Source organism: Loxodonta africana, chromosome 18, assembly GCF_030014295.1.
Source record: "Loxodonta africana isolate mLoxAfr1 chromosome 18, mLoxAfr1.hap2, whole genome shotgun sequence".
Taxonomy (NCBI): Eukaryota; Metazoa; Chordata; class Mammalia; order Proboscidea; family Elephantidae; genus Loxodonta; species Loxodonta africana.
Genome location: NC_087359.1, coordinates 50212038 through 50236921, shown reverse-complemented (window position 1 = coordinate 50236921; position 24884 = coordinate 50212038). Strand labels below are relative to the sequence as shown.

The following is a 24884-nucleotide window of genomic DNA, read 5'->3' as shown; positions in this document are numbered from 1 at the left end:
GAAAAAAGAGACGAGTTGGAAAAGTAGTTCAGAATGCATCCTTAAAAAAAAAAATTCTGGTAACATATGTATAATAAAATATTTAACCCTGAGACTGTGGCCCGTGAACACCCTGCTAACTCGGAACTGAAGTCACTCCTGAATTCTACCGTCAGCCAAAGATTCGACAGGCCTATAAAACAAACAATAACACACATGAGAAACATGCTTCTTTAGTTCAATCAAATATACAGGAACGAATGGGCAACACTTGCCCAAAAGGAAAGGCAAGAGGGCAGGAAGGGACAGGGAAACTGGACCAATGGACTCAGGGAACCTGGGGTGTTAAGGGAATGGGGGAGAGTGCTAACACATTGCGGGCATTGCAGCCAATGTCACAAAACAATTTGTGTATAAATTTTTGAATGATAATTTGCACTATTCGTTTAGTGGTTCCTCTAGAGCTGCAGTGTCCAATATGGTAGCCTCTAGTCACATCTGGTTATTAATTAAAAAAATTAGCTCCCCTGTCACACTAGCTGCATTTTAGGTCCTCAATTACCACATCGCTAGTGACTGTTGTATTGCATGGTAGATTTGTAGAACATTTCCAATGTCTTAGGAAGTTCTGTTGGACAGTGGAGCTCTAGAGATGATAATTTCATCCTAATTCTATCAAAGGCTAATGCATTCATTTTGTTTTTCTAGCATTTTGCTATTGTGAATAAAGCTTATCTCAGATGGTGCAAGGCCTGAAAACACTTCAACCCCGTTTATTCCATCTCCTCTTAAATGACATTATAGTACTTTTAAAAATTTTCTCTGTATATCTTTAAACTGATTTATTGAATATTATTGATATTCATTTAGCCTTTTTTCTCATATTTACTCTTTTTTTTTTCTTGCTTAATCGAGCTCCTATTTGGGAATATTTTTTTTCTGCCAAGAGTACCCTTTTATTTACTTTTCTGTAGGTATTCTCTTGATGAATTCTGTTTTTGTTTGATATGATTATTTCATTAACATTATTGACATTATTTTTTAGAAACACTTCAAATATATCATTTCATTGACTGTTTTCTGTTGTGATTTTACCTCTCGTTTTAATTGTTGCTTATATGAAGGTGTTTTATCTTTGTTCTCCATCTGCTTTTAGTTTGCAGTTTTACTATCATAAGCATAAGTGTGGTTTTCCTGCTGGAATTTTGAGCTTCTTGGATCTTTTGACTTTTTATCTTTAACCAGCTTTCAAATATTGCTTTTGCCCCATTCATATTTGAAAGACCGATTGCACATGTGTGTCCTTCTCAGTTTCCTCTAAATGTCTTAAGCTCTTTTCTGTGTTTTCTAAATTTTTGTCACTCCATTTTTCTTTCTGGATATCTTATTTTGGTCTGTATCCAGTTTTTCAAATATTTCTTCAGCTGTGTCTAATTTATGTTAAATATGTCCATTACATTTTTTCAGTTACTGTGATAACAGTTTTATAATTTCCATTTGCTTCTCAGAATAAGTTTTTGCTGATTTTTTTGTCTGTCTTGTTTAATATGTATAGATGAAATAAGATAGTTCCTTGGATTTGCTTTAAAATACTCCAGCAAAAAGATACAAGACGATGGATGAATCAAGGTTGTCAAAGTGTTATATATTTAAAATTTCTGTTATGGAAAAAACACATACATACATACTAATATTGTGTATTTGAGGATTTTCAAGAATTACTGTTTTTTTTTTTTTTAGGTGTAATAATGGAATTGTGATTTTATTTTTAAATTATTTTAAATTTATAATACCTGTAGGTGGAAATAGGAGAAAATCTATGGTTAGGATATATGACACTGAAAGTATGAACCATAAAAGAAAAAGTGAATAACATTGAACTTCATTTGAACTTAATGTTTCCCTGAAGAATACATAACTTTTAAAAAAGGAAAGCAAAACCTTAGACTGGGAGAAATCAATTTATCAAATAAAGTTCTTGTATCCAACACTTACAAGAAGACAAAGAACTCAATTAAAAATGGGGAAACGATTTTAATAGCCATTTCTCCAAAGAACCTATATGAATAACTAGTAAGCACATGAAGAGTTGCATGTCATCATTAGTCATTCTGGAGATGAAAATTAAAACCACAGGAAGATATAAGTACTCATTCAATAAAATGCCTATGATTTCAGAAACTTACAATACAAAGTGTTGGAAAGGATGTGGAGAAGTTGGAAATTTCATACATTCCTGGAGGGCATATAAAACGGCTAAGCTACCGTGACAGTTTAGTGGTTCCTTAAAAGCTAAATACACACTAACCATATTACTGAATAATTGAACTTCTAAGTATCTCCTCAAGAGAAATGAAATTATATGTCAACATATAGATGTGTATGTAGATGTTTATAGCAGCATTATGTGTAATATCAAAAACAATCCAAATGCCCAAGAATTGGTGGATGAATCAACAAAGCCATATCCCCATACAATGGAATACATTTCAACGATAAAAAAGAATGAATGATTCTAAAAACCACACCTTTTATACTTTTTAACATAGAGGTTTTTATGGCTGATGTTTTTGTGTTTAACAATTTATTATTATTAATAACTATATTACTTTTCCCTCTTCTGAGTTCTTCTAATTGAAATAGTGGGCAAAATTTTTTATTTTTCAGCAGAGTCCATACCACAATAAGAACTATATGTTCCTGCCCTTCAGTGAAGCCCTATGTGATTATATTTTATAAAGAATTTGAAAATAGCCAATTTTATGCTTTTCATTTACCTGGAACTATATTTCAAAAAGTAATTATCTCTGCCATCTACAGACATGTCAACCCACTGTTTTGGAGCATGCTGGGAGCATGTTATCTTTTTCCTCATTCCTAAAATGGTATTCTCACTTTCTACTGACAAGAACAATCTTCCAATAGAGTGGAAGTTTGTTATTTTGTCAGTAATATTGTGAAATAGTTGTGTATAGTCTGCAAGTTCAATTATTGGTCAGAAAACATTTAATTTCCATTTGTCTGTTTCCTTTGGAAGGTGCTTCTGAGTGAGGATTCTGACAGTGATGGTATTGTAGCCCACTTCCCTGCTCATGAGAAGCCAGTGTGCTGTATGGCTTTTAATACAAGTGGTAAGTCCTTTTGTTGCCATTTGTATCATGGGTTTTCATAACTAATGATTATTTTTTTTTTTTAGAGAATTAAAAATATTTTATAATATCATCTAATATCCAGTTGTTATTCAGATATTTCCCAGTTATCCCAAAAATGTGTTTAATGACTGTTTCAAGCCACGATCTAATTAAGGTTCATACCTTACATTTTGTTATGTCTCTTTGGATCCTTTTTGTCTAGTATACAGCTTCTTCCTTTTTTCGTTTGAAATGTTCAGAGCAGTTATATTGTCCAAATTCTTGTTTTGTCAGCTTTTTTTTTTTTTCCCCCATTGCGATATTGTTTTCTTATTCCTCTATCACTTAGATTTCCTCTAACTCGAAGTTAGGTCTTACAGTTAAAGCTTGAATAGATTCAGACTAAGAATTTTTCTTTTTTAAAGAAACTTTGTAAGTAATACTGTATATATGCATCACTTTTATCCCAGCAACACATTATATAGGATTGTCTCCCTATTTGTGAAACTGTATTTGATCACATGAATAATGTACTGACCATCAAATATCTACATGCTAGAGGTAGGTTTTTCTTGTGAAGATTAGCAAGTAATCTCAGAGATGTAATTTTGGCTTCATTCCTGAAACAATTTTTTACTTGATAGTTTTGTTACATTGAAGGTTGTCTAATGGTGAATTTTCTAATTCTGTCATTTCTTTTGCATTTATTAGGTGTTATACTTTTCTATATACTTTTGTAAAATAGTTCTCTTTCATCAACTGGGAATGGACCACAGTTCTCCTGTATATAAAGTCAGGATAAATGCGTAATTCTTTCTTTTCCTTTAATTTTCAATTTTTGTAGTAAGGAGTTGGTGCAGCACTTCCAGTGGTGGAAAATGAGTTATTTTTAAAATACTTTGTTTCTAAATAAAAAATAAAATCACTCTTTTCCTTTCAAGGCTGGTAGTCTTTATGAACTTATAATCTTGTCAGATGTAATCTGTTTTGTTGGTGCATCTGAGGAGCCTGTCATTTTTATCTTATTCTTCAGAAATGATTCTGTCACTCAAAATTGATGGGAAAGACCCATCTTATTTCTCATTTCACTTTTCAAATAAGAGAATGATAGTAAGAGGATAACATAGAGCACTTTGAATAATCCTCCTTCTAGTATCTTAATTAGTCATTTTTGATAAATAGAGGAAAATTTTTGTAGTGATTGGAGTGATTTTATTAATGAAGACAAAGATTTATTGAAATGCTCTGAAGATTGTGGGAATTAAATTTGAAGAAACAGTCTGGAAGTTATGTCACTTAGAGTACTCTGCTTGGAGTAACCAGTATGACTCATTTTGATATTCCATCTGTTATGTCAAAACTCCTTTGTAATAGTGTATATTTCATATGACCCTAGTTAAAGTGCTTCTGACATTGGAAGCTGTATTTTCCCTGTCTATGGCTTTGCATTATAATAGTCTTACTATTATATAATTTTCTGCTTATGGGTTATGCTTCAAAATAATGGTAGATCTTATCTTTTAATATATTAAAGATGCATATATACTACTATATGACAGTTTTTTAAATCTTAACTATTTTGTCTTTTCAAATATATGATTCTGAGAAACAGGTTCCAAAGCTTCACTATACTGCTAAAAGGGCCCGTGGCACTAAAATGTTTTATTGCTCCTTATCAAAAATGTTGAAGCTTGTTGTGATCTCACATGTTTCAGCTGAACACATTGGAAGTCTTCCTGTAGTTATTTAACTAGTAACTGCATTCACAATGACTGGCTAAGTTCTGGTTCAGTTAGTAAGAAACAGTGTGCTGGTGGATGCAGGTAAGTAAATAGAGACTTAAAACAAGGGAGGAAAGCCCTATGTGGAGTGAGGACAGGGTGCTTAAGGGATGAGTATTAGCCTGGTATTGGGAAAATTCCTTCAAAAAGAAATAAGTTTTAACCTGAGACCTAAAAGATGATTAGCTAGGAAATAATCATACAGTGCCTGGAACATATATAAATATTAGTTGGACAAATGAGGCAAGAAAAACAGGACATATTTGACATAGATTGTGAAGGAGAGCCTATGCAGTGGATTCATTAGTTTCTTATGTAGCCGAAATGGTTTTCACTGTGTCTTCATTCCTTCATTATTTTGTAAATGCATTGTACTTGTTTAAAGGTTTTAAATAGAGGGTTTATACCTCAGCTACCAATCACACAGTTGGGTTGCACAGTATTTTCTAGAAACTGTAAGACAAAAATTTCTTGAAATTGCTTACAGTTCATCTTAGTTATTTACTGTTCAGTTCTGAGCATTTTTTTTACCCTGAATATTTCCTGTTCTTGTCTGATTATGGACAAGTATATATAAAATATCAATTCTCAATGATTTAAAAATTTTTAGCAAGTACTGGTCACTAGTTACCCAGCTTTTTTACAGAAGGGCATTGAACTTAGCCATGGCTGCTCTTAGCCTGCTCTGTAAAGTAACTTTTGGTGGTATTTTCTCTCATTGGGGGATGACCGTTTTTGTTTTTTTTTTTTACCTTGTCTAGTTCTGGATCAAATTTCTTTTTTTATCCTAACCTTCTCAGATTGAGATATAAAACTTAGTCTATCATGACTACATTTTTTTAGTCAGGAGTCTATACTGCTAGTAGTAAGTGCATGGATACTTCAGTAGTTGTGATTATTTTTCTTTAATTTTTAATGTTAGAGTTTTTAAAATGTCATTGGGAGATCAAATGATGCATTTTCTATCACTCTTCATTTAAATTGTTCTCTACAAATTTACAATTGTAATTAGAAAATGTGATGTTATGAAACTAGGCAGTTCTCTGTTCTCTGGCTGAATATTTTTGTTCTGAACTTTTACTAATTGGTATTTTGTACCAAGGTATATAATTTTATATAATTTAAGTTGGTTTTTCTGAAAATATAACTGTAGATCTTGTGTTAACCCCTCTCCCAGATCTTCCTTTCCCCATATAGTGCTTCTAAAATTATTTATATCAAGATGTTCAAACTATATTGACCCTCTAATAATTCTCTCTGTTTAGTTAAAGGCATTTTCATGGGTTATGTAGTGGTGCCAGTAATAATAATGGTGCTTGTTAGAACACTTTTTACAAGGTTAGGTAAGTTCATTTATAAGAAACAAACAAAATGAAACAAAACTTACAAAAAAACCCAAGGAGGCTATTTTAATAAGTCTTAATCTAATTTGATTTGTGTGCTTTTTGTTTTTAAACCTGATCTTTCTCAAAACCAGTTTACCTGTGTCACTACTATACTCAAGAGTATAATACATTTCTTTTAGGCTTTTTTTTTTTTAAGTGAGACAAATTTATCAATGACAGTATTATAAAAAGTTCTGGATGACAAAATTCAGGAATAAACAAGACCTGTTGGCCACCTCCTGGGAAACGTTAAAAATACTATAAAATGTACATGATGGCATAATACTGCAAAATGAGTTCAGGAGAAAACATAGGCTACTTGGCTCACTGGCATGCAGTCCTATCTTGTATGGAACCTATTCAGAAGAGAAGTTAAGGGATGCCATTAAATAAAGCTGTGAAACTTCTAGTTTAGCAGCTGCATTCAGTTTGTTTTTCAATTTCTCATTTCCATTCTTGTTTATTAGCTGTGACTCTGAGGCCAGAATTAAAACAAATGTTTTAATGGTAGCATTTATGATTTGGTTAGAAGTGCCAGAGAAATCCCCTTGCTTAGATCTGGACAGATTCAATATGAGTGGTGTAAATTTGTTGCTTTCGATTATTTAAGAACACAATGAGAAACATTTCTAGTGAATGCTTTTTGTAGACTATACAAACAAGCTTTCTGGAGTTTGCCCTTTTTTGTTTCTTAGGCAAAGAAGAGAATTTTATTGAGAAATCTGTTAAAGTACAGATCCGTCATTGAATAGTATAAATTAGTATACTATTGTTAAAACCGAGTCAAGGATGTATATTTACTTGATTCATTGGAACATTGAGGCATATTAAAATTGTATATAATTGACATACCTTAACTGCATATATTAAAGTATACAATTTGATAAATTTTTCCAAAAGTATACACCCATGAGACCATTGCCCCAATCAAGACAATGAATGTATCTATCACCCCTAAAAGTTTTCTTTTGCTCCTTTGTAATCCCTCCCTCTTTCCTTACCTGATCCCCTCTCCCCATACCCAGTCTACTTTCTATCAACATATATTTGTTTGCTTTTCTAGAATTGATATAAATGGAATCACACAATATGTACTTTTTGTGTGTGTGGCTTCTTTTACTCAGCACAGTTATTTTGAGATCCATCCACATTGTTGCATGTGTCAGTAGTTGATTCCTTTTTATTGCTGAGTAGTATTTCATTACACAGTTACACCACAATTTGTTTACCATTCATTTGTAGATGGGCATTTGGGTTGTGTACAATTGAGTGGTTTTTAGTTTATTCACCAAGTTGTGCAACCATCAACAAAACCCTGTTTTAGAGGGTTTTTTTTTTTTTTTATGTATTCTAATTATTTGGAATTTTATATATTGTGAATAATGCTACTATGATCATACTGTTCATGTTTTTGTATGAGTATATGTTTTGGTTCTCTTGGGTGTATATCTAGGAGTAAAATTGTGGAATCATATGGTTTTAATTTTTGAAATTACCAAACATTTTCCTAAAGTAGGTGCACCATTTTAAGCACCCACCAGCAATATATGAGGGCTCTAATTTCCCTATACTTGTTATAGCCAGCAATTGTTATTGTCTATCTCTTGGGTTATACCTATCCTAATGAATGTGAAGTGGTTATCTCATTGTGATTTTGATTTGCATTTCCCTAATGCTAATGATGTTGAGCATCTTTTATTGGCCAATTCAAATATGTCTATTCAGGTTCTTTGCTCATTTTCAAATGAGGTTATTTGTCTTTTTATTGTTGCACCATAAGATTTTTTTATATAAAATACTAAACCCTGTGACGCAGTGGTTATGAGTTTGCCTGCTAACCAAAAGGTCAGCAGTTCGAATCCACCAGGTGCTTCTTGGAAACCCTATGGAGCAGTTCTACTCTGTCCTATAGGGTCGGTATGAGTCAGAATCGACTTGATGGCCACAGGTTTTTTTTTTTTTTTTTTTCCCAGATATATGATTTGCAAATATTTTCTCCCATTCAATGTATTGTTTTTTCACTTTATTGATGATGTACTTTGAAGACAAAAGTTTTTAATTTCAATGAGATCAAATTTATCTTTTTTTCTTTTTACTTGTACTTTTGTTATGTAAGAAACCATTGCCTAATCTACAGTTATGACAATTTACCACTATTTTCTTTGAAGAATTTTGTAGTTTTCGCTCCTGTATTTAACAATATTATTTTCCTATTTATTTTTCCATATAGCTTATTTTTTTATTTCTGTATTTCTAAATTACTGCCTTCTTTTGTATTAAAGAGAGACTTTCTAGTATGCTATTTTAATTCCCTTACTGTTTCTTTTACTATATTTTTTGAGGCATTTATTTAGTGGTTGCCCTAGTGATTACAATTAGCATGTGAATTTAAACAATGCAGTTTGAAGTAATTCCAATTTACTTTCAATACTATACAAAATAGTATACCAAAGCTTTCTTGAAGTGTAGCTCTATTTCCTATCTTTTCCTTTTGCTGTGTGCTGTTGTATTTTACATAATTAAAAAAATTTATAAGCAAAAATAATTTATACTCTCTTTTATATTTGGATATATTGTTACTTTTACCAGTGCTTTTCATTTCTTTGTGTAGATTTGAGTCACTTTCTAGTGTCTTTTAGTTTCAGCCTGAAGAATCCGCTTTAGTATTTCTTGTAGTTCCGATCTGCTAGTGATGAGCTTTCTCTGTTTTTGTTATTCTGAGAATGCCTTAATATGTTTTTCACTTTTGGGTTAGTTTTGTTGGGCACATAGAGATAATTAATATTGAAATATGTGGTAAATTAATAAATATGTGGTATATTAATAAAAGTATCCTAACTGAAGACACTAGATTGCTTAAACATACTGGTTTTGACATTCAAGAAGGGAGTTTTTTTGTTTTTTTTTAATCAGATTGAAACTTGTTTTGTTGTTAGAGGTCCTTCACTTGATTTTGACTCATAGTGACCCTATGTACCCTATGAGCAAAACACTAGCCAGCCCTGTGCCATCCTCACAATCGTTGCTATGTTTGAGCCCACCGTAGCAGCCACTGTGTCAGTCCATCTCGTTGAGGTTCTCCCTCTTTTTCACTGACCCTCTGCTTTACCAAGCATGATATTCCTTTCCAGGGACTGGCCCCTCCTGATAACATGTCCAAAGTATATGAAAGGAAGTTTCACCATCCTGGCTTCCAGGGAGCACTCTGGCTGTACTTCTTCTAGGACATGCTTGTTGCTTCTTCGGGCTTGTTGTTGTTAGGTGCTGTTGAGTCAGTTCAGACTCATATTGACCCTGCATACAGCAGAACGAAACACTGCCTGGTCCTGCACCATCCTCATAATCATTGCTATGTTTGAGTCTGTTGTTGCAGCCACTGTGTCAAACCATCTCATTAAGGGTCTTCCTATCTTACGCTGACCCTGTGTTTTACCAAGCACAATGTCCTTCTTCAGGGGCTGGCTGGTTCCTCTTGATAACATGTCCAAAGTACTTGAGACAAAGTGTCGCCATCCTTGCTTCCAAGGAGCATTCTGGCGATACTTCTTTCAAGACAGATCTATTCACCTTCTGGAAGACCATGGTATATACAATACTCTTCACCAACATCATAATTCAAAGGCATCAATTCATCTTAGGTCTTCTTTATTCATTGTCCAGCTTTCACATGCATATGAGGTGATTGAAAATACCATGGCTTGGGACAGGCTCACCTTAGTCCTCAAGGTGACACCTTTGCTTTTGAACACTTTAAAGAGGCCTTTTGCAGCAGATTTTCCCAATGCAATACTTCGATTGATTTCTTGACTGCTGCTTCCCCAGGCGTTGATTGTGGAGCCAAGTAAAGTGAAATCCTTGACAGAGTTGTGGGATGACATCATACTTGAAAAAAGCAAAAGGTCTTTAAGAAGACAGAAAAGAAAAGATTGGAACTTAGAAACATAAAAAACCCTCTGACATGGCGATGTTCCTAAAATAGACTTTCTGTCTTTAATTGAGTAAATAATTGATCTGCTTTCCAAAGGTGTTACTTTTGTCAGCTGAGCAGCTGAGAGCTGTGAAGTTCAGCACATCTACATTTTAAATAATTACCCCTCCTTGGCCGGGAAAGAGCTTTTCCATCCAGTAATAAGAGAAAAATGAATGTTCAGTCTGTAGTAAAACAGATTAAACATATACCCCTCTGGATGCTTGACTGAATGTTTAACAGACTTGAAATTCATCTGTTTACTTAAATGCTGTATAATGAAAGGTGATGGTGGTCTTGGGTTAATCATTACAGAAGTTTAAATTGGATTTTTTTTTTTTTGCAGAAAAGTTTTTCTCATTGATCAAAGCAACTGGTTAGAAAAATACCTTGTCTTGATTTTTGTTAGGATCTATAATGCCTCACAGATTTACTGAATAACGTGGCTTGACATTTTTCCTCTCATCTGACAGCTTCTGGTTTATCACCACCAGTCACGTATACATATCACTGACTATACAAAGGGCATCTGAAGAGTTTATTGCCTTTCTTATTTTTTTAGTTTTAAGAAGGGATGTTTCCATTGTAGGTTTGTAGTTACTCTCATTTTGTTTCCTCATCTTGTAAAGTGGTGTCTTTAATGTAATACTCCCTGAAGAATTGTCTTTACTCTCTTTTGATGCTGGGACTGTAATTGTATGTCTTTCTAGGTAACGTTGTTAAAATTAATGTAATAGGAATACATATATGTAGTGTATGGTTCTTGTTGAAGGTTTAGCAAGTGTCCCTTCCATCAGAACCCATAATATTTGGGGGGCACATGGATGCAGATAATTTTAAGGTTTTGACCAGTATTCCATTAAAATAAAAAGTTATGACTGACTTGAGAGGTGGGATTTTTCTTATTTTGTAAGTAATTATAACATCTAAGACTTTATTGCATTGCATCTATTATTCTTTTGGTGATAATATTTTTAATTTTCCAAGTAAGAGAGGATATTTCAGTATTAACTTAATTTTTAGTTATTTGATCATGTTGTAAACTATTATTTCTTTTGGATGTTTAGTACAGCAAGCACATTGACAGAGCTAGAGGGAACTTTTGCAGACCTGCTATATCCATTAGGCACAGTAGGCACAGTGCCTAGAGTCCAGAGTACATTCAGAGTCTCACCAAAATGTTTTAATTTCTTTTAAAGCCAAAACAAAAATATAAACTTTTACATAAATGAAAATACTTTAATATACATTTTAAACCAACTAATATTGTCATAAAATACAACTTTAAAATTTTTCATGGAGGAGGGGGCCCACAAAGGCCAAAATGCATAGGGCCCACAAAAGTCATAATACAGCCTTGGATCCTGGCTGCCCATCAACAAGTGGGGAACCCTACCTCTTCCCCACCACTGCTGCCACAGCACTAGCACTTTCTCTCACTCTTAACTGCTTTGCCTTTTTTTGTATAACACTTAACATAACTCATTTGTTATGTTTATTGTTAATTATCTGTCTCTACAAGAATGTAAGTTGAATGAGGGCTGGGATCTTTGATTTGTTCATTGATATATTCCAAGTTCTAGAATTGTGCCTGGCCAAAGTAGGTGGTCAATTAATGTTGAATGATGAATAAATGAGGTGAATGCATGCGTAAATAGCTGTAACAATATAGCTGTCTACAACAGATACACCTATAACAAATATATTACAACAATATAAGCATAGTACTAAAGTTTGAAAAATGTAATGAAAGTATCTATAGCGAGTACATATACGCAAAGCAGCCAAGGCTGGCTTCAACTTTTGTGTATCAGTACAACCTTACTGGTTTGTCAGATACTGAAGTACTTGAATATCTGTTGCCAAATAACTACTGTGCCCTCTTCCTCCTGCCTCTCCTCTAGAATGCCCTGGATCTTCCCCAGTTTGGGGCTTATTTCCTTGTCCTGATTAGGATTGGTCTTTACCTTTACTATACATTAAATATTTTGAACATCACTCTGAAAACATTCCAAGTATTTCTCAAGGATGCATATGTTTCAAAGGACACATATTACATACAGTAGAGTAGGCACCTCTGGTGAAAAGAGATGCTTATGGGAAATGGACACAGGAATAGAGCATAAAAGAGAAAATGTAAAACAGTTAAACAAAGGTTATTGCATAAATTCATGATAATAGTGTGACATAAACTGAAAAGTGTAATTAATCCTTCTGTGCATCTGAAGTTCAACAGCATTTTATAGAATGCTGTGAAGGTACAAGTAGTCCATATTTTTTGCTATTCAGAATTGATAAATATCATCGTAGTTGAGTTTTTCAAGTACCAACAATTAGAAGAAGTAATAAAAAAGGTAAACTGAATTTTTGGTTTCCTTTTTGTTCCTTTGATTTTTCTTGGGTTTGTCTTATTTTTGTCTCTCTTTAAAAAAAGAGAGACATCATGTTTTCAATCTGTTTAAGTAGGTAATCAAGCCTAATATCCAAAGACATTTGTTAATTTGCTATATTTGCCAATATATTCTAAATGGAAGTGTTAACTGAAGGGTAACTTGGATTACAATACTTAGCAGATAATGTATTTTTAAAAAATTTTCTCTTCTGTCTAATCATCATCCGTTACATAGTTTGTGATCTCCCTTGCTAGAGCGCTAATTCAGGTCTGTTATAGTCTTTTCTTTTTTTTTTTTTATAGTCTCATGTGTATGCCATGTTGTTGTTGTTAGGTACCAGCGAGTCAATTCCAACTCATAGCAACCCGAAGTACAACAGAATAAAATACTGCCTGGTCCTCTGCCATCCTTAGTGTTGTTGCTGTGCTTGAGCTGTGCTTGCAGCCACCGTGTCAGTCTCATTGAGGGTCTTCTTCTCTTTCACTGACCATCTACTTCACCAAACGCGATGTCCTTCTTCAGGAATTGGTCCCTCCCGATAATGTGTCCTAAGTATGTGAGATGAAATTTTGCCAACCTCGCTTCTAAGGAACATTCTGGCTACACTTCTTCCAAGACAGATTTGTTCGTTCTTTTGGCAGTCCATGGTATATTCAATATTCTTTACCAACACCATAATTCGAAGACATCAATTTTTCTGTCTTTCTTATTCATTGTCCAGCTTTCACATGCATATGAGACAACTGAAAGTACCATGGCTTGAGTCAGGCCTACCTTAGTCCTCAAAGTGACATCTTTGCTGTTTAATACTTTAAAGAGGTCTTTTGTAGCAGATTTGCCTAATGCAATGTGTCTTTTGATTTCTTGACTGCTGCTTCCATAGACATTGATTGTGGATCCAAGTAAAATGAAATCCTTGACAACCTCAGCCTTTTCTCCACTCATCATGATGTTGCTTATTGGTCCAGTTATGAGGATTTTTGTTTTCTTTATGTTGAGGTGTAACCCATACCAAAGGCTGTATTCTTTGATCTTCATCAGCAAGTCCTTCAAGTCCTCTTTGCTTTCAGCAAGCAAGGTTGTGTCATCTGCATAACACAGGTTGTTAATGAGTCGTCTTCCAATCCTGATGCCATGTTCTTCTTCAAGTAGTGCATCTTCTCGGATTATTTGCCCAGTATACAGATTGAATAAATATGATGAAAAGATACAGCCCTGATGCAGTATACCCTTGGAGCACTGGGTGGAATGCATTTGTTAAGAGCTTGACTGCTAACCGAAAGGTCAGCAGTTCAAGTCCACGAGCTGCTCCTTGGAAACCCTATTGGGCAGTTCTGCTTTGTCCTATAGGGTTGCTATGAGTTGGAAGTGACTTGATGGCAGCGGGTTTGAGTATCCCCTTGTTCAGTTTGAATGACTGCCTTTTGGTCTATGTACAGATTCCTCATGAGCACGATTAAGTCTTCTGGAATTCCCATTCTTTGCAATGTTATCCATAATTATGGTATATGCTATAGAATGTATGGTTCATGGTACCTTGAACAACATTTTGGCCAAGGTGGAAGTCTAAGACTTATTTTCCCCCTTTTTATTCCCTTACCATATATCTTGATAGACTCTTTTTATTTTATGTATTTGTATTTTTTATTTGACTGCTACTGTGTTTTGAGTTTTTAATCTTTTTATCATGGGGATGGGTGGCTACTCAAGTGTTTAACTTTCTAACTGGTCTATTTAGCATTTCGTGTTTTCCTTTTCCTCTGTACTCTATATATAACCACCAAGTTTATCTTATCCTCCACCCTTGTTTTTGTTTTTTATAAATTTTATTGAACTGTATCTTACCTATTATAAGTTGCACAAATATTAAGGGTACAGCTTGGTGAATTTTTGTTTATATATACATCCTTAGAAGCACCACTCAAAAAGTTTATTTTTTTCAAAGTTCTGTTTCACACATCACTGAAGTACACTAAATGGCCTCTCAAAGTTTTCATATTTACCTTTCAAATTATATTTTCTAGCCCTGACAGGTAAAAAATCTCTTCCAAAAAAATGGTTTGGTCTCATATCCCCAAACACGCCTTCTTTACTTTTGTTTCCTGTCTTCTCATGTTCATGACAATTCACTTTCTCGTCCCTTCTCTAAGCTTACCAAATTCCTCTTAACCTTTGCACATTGTGTACTTCGTTATGAGCTTTTAGCAATAATTGCCTGTGACGTTAATTTAGCACTATTTGCGTGTGTGTAATTTTTCTTTGACGGCAGTTATGTCTGCCTCTGCTGTGTAGATACCCATAGATTTTGGTTCAGAGTCCCTAGCATCATGTTCGTACACAATACAAGCCAACTGTGTTTTATCACTAGACGTTTTAATTCATTTATTCCCTATACGGCAACTCTTTTTTTTAAATATTAAAATGCTGTTAGTTTGTTGTATATGTCTTATTTTCAGATTTCTCACTGCCTGCAGGCTTATTAAATTTGTTATTTGAAACCAAGCATCTTGCTTCAAAGGCCATTTTGAGATATAAAACTGTAGACTGTGTGACTTTGTTTTCTGAATAATGTTATGAGTTAAATTTATCTTCCTAAACTTACTTGTTTTCCCAGTTACACTGCTTTATCTAAGAAATTGAACATTTTCCCCATACTAGTGGCCGTCCATGTTACAATATGATATGGTGAAAAAATTCATTTAATTATGATAGACCGTTTTTCGTAAAAAAAAAATTTTTTTTTTACTTTTATGCTTTGATATGCTAGTAGTGTTTCATGTTAGTATTATTCATTAATGGTTAACTTTGTTTAAACAAAAAATAATCAACTCAAGCTGATTCTAAATTCCTGTGGAAATTCAAAGGATAATTTTGAAAAAATTTGAAAGCAATTTTGAAAAAGGAGAATAAATTTTGAAGACTAAACCTGAATTTCAGGTCTACTCTAAAGCTTAAGAAAGGATGGTTTTAGGTAAGTATAGACATAGATCAGTGGAACAAAACAGAGTCCAGAAATTGACCAAACTCAATGGTCATTTCATTTTTGACAAATGTGTCAAGTAATTCATTAAGGAAAGTATAATTTCCCAAGAAGTGGTGCCAGAAAAGCTGAAAGATCCATTTGGGGGGGTGGGGGTGGGGGGTCGGGGGGGAAGAATGACAACAAAATAAAAATAAATAATAAAACAAAAAAAAAATACAGGCAATACCAGATGTCTTGAGGGCTATGGAGCAATTGTAACCCTCTTACCTTATTGGTGGGAATGTAAAATGATAAAACCACTTTGAAAAATAGTTTAGTATTTTCTTCTAAAGTTAAGCATACCTTTAAAATATGGCTCAGCAATCCCACTCATAAATATTTACTCAAGAGAAATGAAAACATATGTCCACACAGATACTTGTACTTGAATGTTTTAATATAAACATTTAATATATAAGAATAAACTCTTGGTGTTTTAGTCACAATAGCCAAAAACTAAAAACAAATGGTGAGTGGATACATAAATTGTGGTATAGCCTTAAAACGAAATACTACTCAGTGGTATACATAAATTAATTAACTACTTTTATGTGCATTAATATGATGAGTCTCAAAAATAATTGTGCTAAGAGTACGTATTGTATGATTCCATTTACATGAAATTCTAAAGCAGGCAATATTAATCTATAATGACAGAAAACATCACCAGTTGTCTAGGACAGGTGGAGTGCATTTAGTTTATATAAATTACATCTTAATAAAGTTTAATAAATTTTTAGAAAACAAAGTGGATCCCAGCATTGATCCCCGCCCCCCCCCCCCCCCCCCCGAAAATCAAGCTCTTGGAAAAATAACAGACATACACCACTCTCTTAAATTTCTGTTGGATTAAAAAAGACACTGAAGTTATAATTGTAGACTGGTGAAAATAATAAACATTGGACTACTCATTGGATATGGCTAAAGATGTCTTCAGAAGTCTAAACATTTTCGGTAAAGAGGAAGAAAGAAAATAAAACATTAAAATGTGGAACACTTTCTAACTTCAGGAAGATAGAAATAATAAGTTTAAAAAATAGAACAAGTAAATTAGAAAACCAGTTGTTGATTTTAGACTTTTCCACATGGAGCAAGTAAGAGCATCAGCAAAGATTTCACTCTTGTTTTTGTTGGTTGTGAATATATGCAACTATAGAAAGGGATCAAATAAATCATCTCCTTTTCTCATTTTATAGTGTTTATTTCAATACCTTTAACAGGGTTTTGTTAAGTGTGAGTTCGATAAAGATTTAATATCTTCTGGGCCACTAAAGTGTAAGAATACATTGATGAATTTGCGTATTAGCATCTTTAATGTTAAATACTGCTAATAGAAGCTTGAGAAATGTTAACATTGATGCTGCTCATATGGTCACTCTAAGACCTTTATTTTCAAGTATTCATATTCCGTTTAAAGATTTTATTAATCAGACTTTAATAGACTATGATATTATTATAGTTTTATCTAATCTGAGGACATTACTAGTACTGTCAGTACTAGGATTCTGTTTCTTTCCTTTAGCATTTATCTACAGGTTTGGGTAGTAAACATAAAAGATAATTAAGTAATTTATAGGTTTCTATCTATGCAAGTGGAGCCCTGGTGGCGCAGTGGTTAAGAGCCTGGCTGCTAACCAAAGGTTAGCAGTTCAAATCCACCAGCCGCTTCTTGGAAACCATAGGGTTGCTATGAGTCAGAATTGACTCGATGGCAATGAGTTCGGTGTTTGTTTTTTTTTTTTTAATCTATGCAAGTATTGATGGGAAAATATTAAATTAACAAGAATTAAGACCAAGATTTTAAAATTATTTTGAGGTAAACAACCTGAATTCCTGTAAAAATTTTAATTTGACCCACCATATCAGTGTTCATGCTCTTTTGAAAGAGAATGTGAATAGCTGGTAATTTGTCTTCCAGTTCACACGTGTGCACATGTTAAAGAACCATACAATTAGATAGGTGTTATAAATAGGTTATGGTAAAAAAGACAAACCTACTCATGTTTCCAAGATTTTATAGCATATGCACAGTGGAGATTTGCTACTCTTTAATTTTGCCTTTTAGGCTAAGCAGCTGACGCCCAGTTGAAAAGACTTACGTTCTTATGAGGCCACAAAAGCCTTAATGTTCAGTCTCTAGCTACCTCAGGTTTTGGAGAACGCCATGTACCATCGGCAGCTTCAGTCTCCACCCTTTAGGCTAACACTCATCTATCAAACTTGATGCTGAGAGTGAGAGAGAGGAAGCTTCCAGATAAACATACAGCAGCGCCTAAACAGCTAATCGCTCTAGGCTTCCGCTTCCAGGCCCTATAATTAGAAGTCCTTCTTTTCCTTGTATTCCCAGATGACGCAAATGCTTTTTGTGGCTTGGCACCTCATTTGGGGCGTGGGTTTAGTTTATGGCCAGGCCAGAGTCTGGTTTAGTCTTCTGATGCTGCATAAATAGTTCTCAAGCCACAGTCTACTCTGTACGAGTTTTTCCTTTTATGTATATGTGCTTTTTAACTTGTTTTCTAGAGGAAAAAAAGCTTGTTATTTTCCCTAACAGAATGTGTGCGAAAGAGGAAATTGTAAACTAAAAGAAAGCGCGTGACTGCGTAATCCCACAGTCTTCTTTCTTCTCTGCTCTTTCAATTTTTTACATTATTGTAAATTTTTGTGAAAAAAGTGAGCTCATTGGTGGTTATAAAAGCCACATTTGCATGAAGGAGTGGGAAAAAAAAATGTTTGAAATAGGGTATACAGAAGATAATAGGTATAAAAAATTCATTGGGCTGTTTCTCTAAAAATTTAAAGTAGTTTTTCAGGTCATTAACTATAGTGAGATTAATGCCATATTGAGAAGTGTTCATCTGTGATATCATTCATATGTAAGATGGTAATATTATAGTCTGGATTTAGCAATTGGTATTCTTATTTGTAAAATGCTCACTCAGAATAAGATTTTATATAATTTTAAAAGTAATGTGAAATTTATCTGCAGTTTATTGAGAATGTATATGTTATAAATGCAAGTTCATCTGATTTCCTGTAAGATTGATGCTTCTATTGAATTGTTTGTAAAAAAGAATTCTGTTGTCAGAAGGCAGAATCAGAATATAGTAGTGGAGTTGTGATAATTGAAAACTTATTATAACCCAGTAAAAAGTTAGAAGTGGAAAAATACTGCCCACAAAAAGAAAATGAAGCATACATGCCCAATCTTAGAGATTTATTTGAAAACAACAACAAAAAGGAAAAAATACAAAGTATGCTAATGACCATGTTGTTGTTGTGTGCAGTCAAGTTGATTCCAACTCATGGCAATCCTATGAGACAGAGTAGAAGTACCCCATATGGTTTCCAAGTAACAGCTGGTGATTTGAACTACTGATCTTTTGGTTAGCACCCATAGCTCTTAACCGCTGCACCACCAGGGGTCCCTGATGATCATAGCACCGTGTGAAATGGGGGACAGTTTATAGAAACTGTTACAGGGCTGATGTAGATTTCAAGCAATGACATTTCTCAACATCTGAACTATATTATCTTAGAAATATCTAGGACACTAGTGTGATTTTTACTATGAAGTAGTGGCTAGAGCTGTAGTCACTTAGACTAGCCAAGTAAATAGCAAAGTTAAATATACTTCGTCTTCCCATTTAACTGCCTATCTTATTTTTCCATGACTGCTTCATATTCTTTTACACTTTTTCTTTTAACAAGAAAAGTATATATTTTTAAATTTTGGTAAATATGTGGATAACAGAACATTTGCTCTTGGAACAACCTTCACATGTACATTTCAGCGACATTAAATATGTTCATTATGTTGTTTAACCACTCAAGATATTCTTTTAAAAATAGTCTTTAAAAATATTTTGATTCTTAGTTAAAGGAGTAAGCTGACAAATCATCCTTCCCACAGAAAACAACTATAAACTCTGGACAAAATACAAATGAACACACACACAAAGTTAGGTATGTATATCATAATCCCTAGAACAAGTAAGGAAAACTTAAGGACATACAGCCAAAAAGCTAATACACACATGCAGACAAACAAAAAACTAGAACATAACTACCTTTTGTCCAAAAGAACCCCATCTATTGATAGATTTAAAGCAGAAGGATGGAAAAATATATACCATGCATGTACGAATCAAAAGAATGCTGGAGTAACAATATTAACATGAGAAAAAATAGATGTCAGAACAGGGAAAGTAACTGGGATTAAAATGGTGGTATATGATAGAAGTGTCGATTCACCAAGAAGCCGTAACAATCCTAGACGTGTTCATAGCTAACAAAAAAACCTCCAAAATTTATGAAGCTGATACAACAGAGGAGAAATAAACATATCCACAGTTACACTTTGAGATTTTAAAATTCCTATCTCAGTAATTGAATAAGTTAAAAAATCAGCAAAGATCTAGAACACCTGAACAGAACTGTCAATTAAACTGAATTTATTGATACATAGATAAAGAGGCAGTCATTCAAACAGAACAAGGAGAGACCACATGGTTTAAAGTCAGGAAAGGTGGGCATCAGCGTTGTACCCTTTCACCATACTTACTCAGTCTGTATGCCAAGCAAATAACCTGAGAAGCTGGTCTATATGAAGAAGAACGCAGCATCAGAATTGGAGGAAGATTCATTAACTACCTGCGATATGCAGATGACACAACCTTGCTTGCTGAAAATGAAGAGGACTTGAAGCACTTACTGATGAAGATCAAAAACTACAGCCTCTAGTGTGGATTACACCTCAATAAAAACGTAAGAAAAAAACATAAAGAACTCAACATAAAAAAAAAAAATGTCCTCGCAACTGGACCAACAAGCAACGTTATGATAAACAGAGAAAATATTGACATTGTCAAGGATTTCATTTCACTCAGATCCATAATCTCTCCCCATGGAAGCAGCAATCAAGAAACCAAATGAAGCATTGCGTTGGGCAGATCTGCTGCAAGAGACCTCTTTAAAGTGTTAAAAAGAAGAGATGTCATCTGATGACTGAAATGTGCCTGACCCAAGCCTGGTGTTTTCAGTCACCTCATACACATGTGAAAGCTGGATAATGAAGCCCGAAGAATTAATGCCTTTGAATTACGGTGTTGGCGAAGAGTATTGAAGTACCATGGAATGCCAAAAGAATGAACAAACGTGTCTTGGAATAAATAGAGCCAGAATGTGCCTTAGAAGTAAGAATGGCAAGACTTTATCTCACGTACTTTGAATCTGTTTTCAGGAGGCATCAGTCCCTGGAGAAGGACATCACGCATGGTAAAGTAGAGGGTCAGCAAAAAAGATGAAGACCCTCAATGGGATGAATTGACACAGTGGCTGCAACAGGGGGCTCAAGCATAACAACTGTTGTGAGGATGACGCAGAACCAGGCAGTGGTTCATTCTGTTGCACGTAGGGTCGCTATGAGTCGGAAGTGACTCAGCGTCACCTGACAACAACAGTTGAATTCCCAAGTGTTCAAATGCACATGAAACGATTACCATGATATTCTAGGCTATGAAACAAACTTTAACAAATTTAAAAGATGTGATTCCTTGTCATAATGGCATTAAACTAGAAGTCAGTGTTTGTAAGATATCCGGAAAATATCTAAATATTTGGAAATTAAATACCACACCTTTAAATAACTCATGAGTAAAAGAGGAAGTCTCGAAATTAAAAAAAAAAATTTAAACTGAATGTAAATGAAAATGGAGCACATTAAGATTTGTGGAATACTTATTCTGGAAAAGAAGAAAGGTCCTGAAATAAGAATCGAGGTTTCTATCTTAAGAAGCTCAAGTCAAAGTAGAGCAAATAAGCCCGAAGCAAAGAGATGGAAATAGGTAACAAACTCATTTTATGGTGAGAATATGAGATTAGGGATGGGAAAAGGGAAGAAAGGCAGAATTCAGTGAAGGTTGAGGGTGTTATCTGGGCAGCATTATTTTCGACAAAAGTTAATGACTGCTTTCTCTTTGTGGTACCTAGAATGTATTTCTCAATTTATCCTTGTTCGTCTTTTTCAACTGAAATTTTCATTTGCTTCTGCCTAGCTGTTTACTTCTGTAAGTCAGTTTTCTGGTTCTGTGTCTTCAGTTTAATCTCCATATTTATTTCGGTCACTTCTCTAAACCCTTTCAAGTCATGCAGAAAAATAGTCGATGGCTCTCTGTTTCTGATCATATATTTCGTAATCATCTGAGTCACATTTTAAAAGGCTCCTTAGTCAGACTTGCTGAATTACCATCTCTGTTACGGGAGATCAGAAATAAGTGTTAAAAAAAAAATCTGCCTACGTGGTATTTTTCAGAACCAAAGAATAAAACCATTATTTTTTAGCAAGCTTTCCAGGCTCCTTCACAATTTGACCCAGCCAACCATTACCTAACAAAACAACATTTCTTGCTTCCATGTCTTTTACTTGTCCTTTTCTTTTTCTAGAAGGCTTTTCCTCACCTTTGCCTCATCGGCATGTGAATTTGTATGCCGTCTCTTCCATGAAGCCTTTCTTAAATCCTCTGAGTTGTCTTCCTTGCTGTGTTCTCCAATAGTACTTTGTATATATCGTACGTTTATTATTATACCCCCACTGGACTGTGAGCTCCTTGAGGGCAATGTCTTAGTCATTATCTTTCTATCTGTAACACAGTCGCAGACAATGAAAAAAAAAAAAGACTATGAGAGGCACTAAATAAATGCTTGCAGATGTTCTAAATACCACAGCAGTTTTTTATTGTCTACATTTCTCTTTCATCTGCATGCTAAACTCTAGTTCTAATGACATTAAAAAATAAGCTTCAGACCTCTGATATGTTTAAAATCGCATGCGCTTCTATGGATTGTGATATATCTTTTAACAGCTGCTCTTATAATCTGATTTTCATGTTAAAATTATTTAACGAACTCACAATGCTGGAAGTGAGATGATTTATCACATTACTTTGATAAGTAAGACAATGTCAATTTACAGTAAATGAAAATGACTGTCAAGTTTGTTTTTAGCAGTCTTAGAGCACTCATAGATGAAGCCAGATATTAGAGAAGCTAAGTGTTCCCCTTCTTCACTATAAACAGTTGGTGAACTGATCTTAAAACAAACTTGTTTTCCTAATAAAAAAATAAAATAATAAAATAAAGCTTAGCCATGTATTATTAAGGAGAAAGAAAAGACATAGATTGTTTCTTAAAAAATAATTTTCAGCATATTTTTCATTCTCAGTTCCTCATTTCTACACAGGATTGAACATGTCTTTTTCCATACAAAACCAAATTAATCCACTAGTTTCAAGTCTCGTTTGTCAATTCTTAGCTGTGTGTCAAGGATGCATTTCCTAACCTCTTTGTGCCTCTGTTTGTTTTTTTGTAAAAGTGATACAACAATAGGAGTATTGTTATTTAATAGGTGGAAATCATTTGGAATATTGCTTATATATAAGCCTATGCATGTTAGCAATTGCTATTGTCATGCCCTTTGGCTTTATTGTTTTCTTTTGTCTGTTATTGCTGATTCCATGATTATCTTTTTTAAAATGACCTGTCATTCTAGAAGCCATGTGTCATAGCACCTGTACATCTAGTGTTCTCACTGTGCTGCTGTATTGATGGGATACTAGATTTTGTATTTGCATAGGAAAAAACATTTTAATTTTTTATTTTAGAAAGCTTCTTACATCTTCAGTAATATTTTTCCTGTAGTAATATTTTAAAGCGTGATTAATAGTTTAAAAATATTTTGCCCATATACATAATCATTTTTATTTTTATCCTATTTGTCTTCCAGGAATGCTTCTAGTCACAACAGACACCCTTGGCCACGACTTTCATGTCTTCCAAATTCTGACTCATCCTTGGTCCTCATCACAAAGTGCTGTCCATCACCTATATACTCTTCACAGGGGAGAAACTGAAGCCAAAGTAAGTTGTATCTTTTTTTAGAAAGTCTTTTCTTTGTGCAGTATGACATCTAATCTAGCCAGTCATTTACATCGCATTGGAGGTTAAAGTTATTTCTAGTGAGAAAATAATTATTCTCAGTGGTAGAGTGGGATAATTAATAAATGTTTATCCTGTTTCTTACCCAATAAATACACAGGTAATAGGTTAACACCTCATTGTTAAAATCATCCATGGTAGAAGTATTTACATAATGGAAATCAGCAAATGCTACAAATCAGGGACCTTTTTTTTTCTTTTAGAGAGCCAGGTGTTTCTTTTGTTATAAAATATACGTAACATAAAATTTGCCATTTAAACCATTTTAAAATGTACAGTTCAGTGTATTAATTACAGTCACAATGTTGTGCAGCCATCACCACTATTTCCAAACCTTTTTCATCAACCCAGATAGAAACTCTCTACCCATTAAACAATAACTCTTCATCCCCGCCCCCGCCATTTCCACCCCCAAGACCCTGGTAATCTGTAACCTACTTTCTGTCTCTATGAAATGACCTATTATAGCTATTTCATATATGAGTGATCATATAATATTTGTCTTTTTGAGACTGATTTATTTCACTCAGCATAATGTTTTCGAGGTTCTGATACTTCTTAATAGCCATGTATTTCCAAGAAATAATAAGTAAAAACCTCATCTATTGATTGGTAGCATCTTGGCATTTTCATGGTCTAAGTCCTATTTGAATTCATTTGTCAGCTTGTAACTAAAATGAATAAATCTGGAATCATTAAACCTCTACCTTACTTTTTTCCTGTGTTGTTTCTCATTGCTACAGTCCAGAAAAGGCTGCATATGTGAAATGGATTTGGACTTTTTTTTTTCATCTCAGATATTTTATTCTTCAGTTAAATTGGGAAATCTTAGCTTTTGGCACTGAGCAAGTTTCCTAAACTATCACCATTGAGCATTTTATTCAAACCAGCTGCTCCTAGGTGAGAGAGACCCGGAGAACTGAATTTCAGTCGCTAAAGCAGTATCTTTTATTTCTTCTAATGCTGCCATCAGGCAAATTATCATTTATGTGTAAATTTTATTCCATTTATGATTAATTACAGTGATACTCAAGTTCTCATATATACAGTGCCTAATTTCTTCCCTCTGGAGGGAATACGTGCAATATATTAACCTTGTTGAGGGTACAGACTATTTATTATATCTATTTTTGATTTGCACAATGCCTACTATAAATATGTCTTAAATTTCTGTTGAGCTTAAGGAAACTGACCTTTCTCTTAAAATTTCAGATTAGAAGTGTATTATTTGGAT

The 24884-nt window shown here is 34.0% G+C and overlaps 1 protein-coding gene across 20 annotated transcripts in view; it reads left to right on the top strand.

Annotated features, from left to right (window-relative positions):
- Nucleotides 1-24884, top strand: part of BCAS3 (BCAS3 microtubule associated cell migration factor) — a 623309-nt gene that overhangs the window by 213313 nt on the left and 385112 nt on the right. For all 20 annotated transcript variants that reach the window (XM_064271347.1, XM_064271344.1, XM_064271335.1 and 17 more), the window contains 2 exons: nucleotides 3017-3110; nucleotides 23439-23572. In XM_064271347.1, coding sequence (XP_064127417.1) covers nucleotides 3017-3110; nucleotides 23439-23572 — 228 coding nt within the window. The remainder of the gene's footprint in view (nucleotides 1-3016; nucleotides 3111-23438; nucleotides 23573-24884) is intronic.